We start from the raw sequence: 2,605 nt of genomic DNA on the forward strand, positions 1-2,605 counted from the left end.
GAATTTATTCCGATAGTTCTTTAACCCGCGTCCGCTCGAAGTGTCAATTTGACACTATTTTCAAGATTATTTGTGTTATCGAGCTATTTATTATGGTTATATTGTTCTGAGATTTTGGCTCAACGGGTAAATCGTATATACATTTTCCAAAAAGAAAAAATTAAATGTATAACAGTTTTCAGTTTTTCACAATCACAAAAATCACGTTAACGCTGCTAGTGTCAAATTGACACTGTGCGTACCCGGCCAGTTCGCCGATACGTTCGATGTGCATTTGTGATGTGTTTGTATATGTCAAATGTCACATTTTAGCTCTTGTTTTTGCTATGACATTTCATTCTGTTTCCCGCTACAATCTAATTCAGTCATTTGTGTCATTTCGTGGAGAAAAAGAACTTCATTTCTACAACCAAATGTAATGGCTTCTTGGCTGGTCGAGGATATTAGTTCAGACGAAGGAGACGATCTCTCGGATTATGAACCGGAAGATTCGTACGACAGTGCTGACAGCGATGCTGAATTTTTGAACGAAGAAGAGAGATCAGAAATGCAAGTGGATGACAACGTTGCTCTGATGTCGAAAGACAAAACAATTCGATACTCTCTGGAGCCGCCACCAACTGCAAGACCACCAGCCAGTCGAGTAGGTGTCATTGCAAATGAAGGTAATTTTGTTTCCACAAAATGTAAGAAAAAAATATTCATTTGTTCTGTGATTTTCAAAGGCCCAATGACATACGCAAGTGCCCGTGTGACTGATCTGTTAGCATCTTTCTTGATGTTCATTGAGCCTATCGAAAAGATTGTGGTTGATATGACCAACTTGTATGGATTTCGCCGATATAAGGATGAATGGCAGAACGTTGACATTTGCACGATGAGAGCATATTATGGACTTCTTCTGTTAGCCGGTGTATACCGTTCGCGAGGCGAAGATATAACTGAACTTTGGGATGATCACAAAGGTCGGCCGATTTTTCGAGCCACAATGTCATTGGAATTATTCAAACGGATCAATCAATGCATTCGATTCGATAACAAAGAGGAACGTATGCAAACAAATGAACGCTACAAATTGGAACCGATTCGAAACGTATTTGAAAAGTGGGTTCAACGGGTGCGCGATTTATATGTACCTGGGAAATTTGTAACTTTTGACGAACAGTTGCTGCCATATCGTGGAAGATGTCCATTTATCCAGTACATTCCAAACAAACCGGCTAAGTATGGCATCAAAATCTGGGTTTTATGTGATTCAAAAACGTACTATGCGTACAATTTGAAAGTTTATGTCGGTCGTAATCGAAACTCAGCACCTGAAGTGAATCAAGCTGAAAATGTGGTGATGAGGCTGGCTGAAGGCTTGAATGGACGGAACTTGACTGCCGATAATTGGTTCATTACTTATTCGTTGGCCAAACGATTGAAAGGGCAGTAAATGACTGTTGTGGGCACTATTCGGAAGAATAGAAAAGAAGTTCCACCGATTTTACTCAACATGAAAGGCAAACCAGCCGAGTACTCTGAATTCGTATTCGAACACAATTTGCGCGCCACAATGGTTACGTATGTTCCAAAAAGAAACCGATTTGTAACGTTGCTCTCAACATATCATACGAATAGGGTGATTGATGAAAGTGATAAGAAAAAGCCGGAAATTATCAAGTTTTATAATGCAACAAAGGGAGCGGTGGATACACTCGACGAAATGGTCGGTACTTATCGGTGCAAGAGAAGAGTATTGCGATGGCCGTTGGCTCTTTTTGAAAATATGCTTGACATTTCGGCTTGCAATGCATTGGCCATATTTCTGGCGAATAATTCATATTGGCAACACGCTGAAAAGAAGGCTCGCCGTCGCTTTTCCCTCATCGAAGTTGGTGAAGCACTTGTAACGCCATTCATATCCGAACGTGAACATATGCCGCAAGGAAAACGAGCTCAAAATGTCGTTTGTGATATACAAGGTGTGGCACGTGAACCATCACCAGCGCTATCAAAATCATCAGGTGGATCGGCAAGAGCATCTCCTGTGCCGTGGCTGAGCAATTTGAGACACACCGAAGCAGCGAAAAAGAGAGCTCGATGGATGCCACATTTGCCCCTATGCTACGAATGCAAATGTACATGCGACAAGATGTGATAAGAGCAAACGGGCTGTTTGCACACAATACCGCTTTTTGATCTGTGATTCCTGCTGCGGTAATCCCCAGTAAGAGGCAAACGAATATGAATTCATTCATAAATAGCATTAAAATCGTTTCACAGAATAACGTTTTTTTCATATAAATATTTTTTTTCTTCATTTTTTTACATGTTTTCTAAAACATCACATTCATGTAGGAAATAATGAAACACAGAGATGTTGTTTGGTTCGTGTTGCATTATAAACTGATTCTTTATTCAATAAGAGTGAAGTTGTCCATGTTAGGCGTGAGCTGTCACAACCAGAGTGGCTGCGTACTATGCTTACGTTAGGCTACGTTCTGTATACTCCCTACAATCGGCCCCCTTAATAAGACTTTGGCTCCTGACAAAAATTTAAATCTTTTCTTTTCTTATTACTTTAACATTCAAATTCTTGACTCGAAATCTTATCAATGAC

At 40.1% G+C, this 2,605-nt stretch overlaps 1 protein-coding gene across 1 annotated transcript; it reads left to right on the top strand.

The window, feature by feature from the left end:
- Positions 1–418: 418 nt before the first annotated feature.
- LOC129579753 (piggyBac transposable element-derived protein 4-like) lies at positions 419–2,123 on the top strand (the record flags this gene model as incomplete). The annotated part of the gene is made up of 3 exons (XM_055469919.1): positions 419–665; positions 726–1,434; positions 1,624–2,123. Coding segments are annotated over exons 1-3 (1,456 nt in total), but the record flags the coding sequence as incomplete, so codon positions are not given.
- Between the last annotated feature and the right edge of the window lie 482 nt (positions 2,124–2,605).

Source organism: Sitodiplosis mosellana, unplaced genomic scaffold (assembly GCF_009176505.1).
Source record: "Sitodiplosis mosellana isolate CC-2019 unplaced genomic scaffold, AAFC_SMos_1.0 Smas_scaffold_6511, whole genome shotgun sequence".
NCBI lineage: Eukaryota > Metazoa > Arthropoda > Insecta > Diptera > Cecidomyiidae > Sitodiplosis > Sitodiplosis mosellana.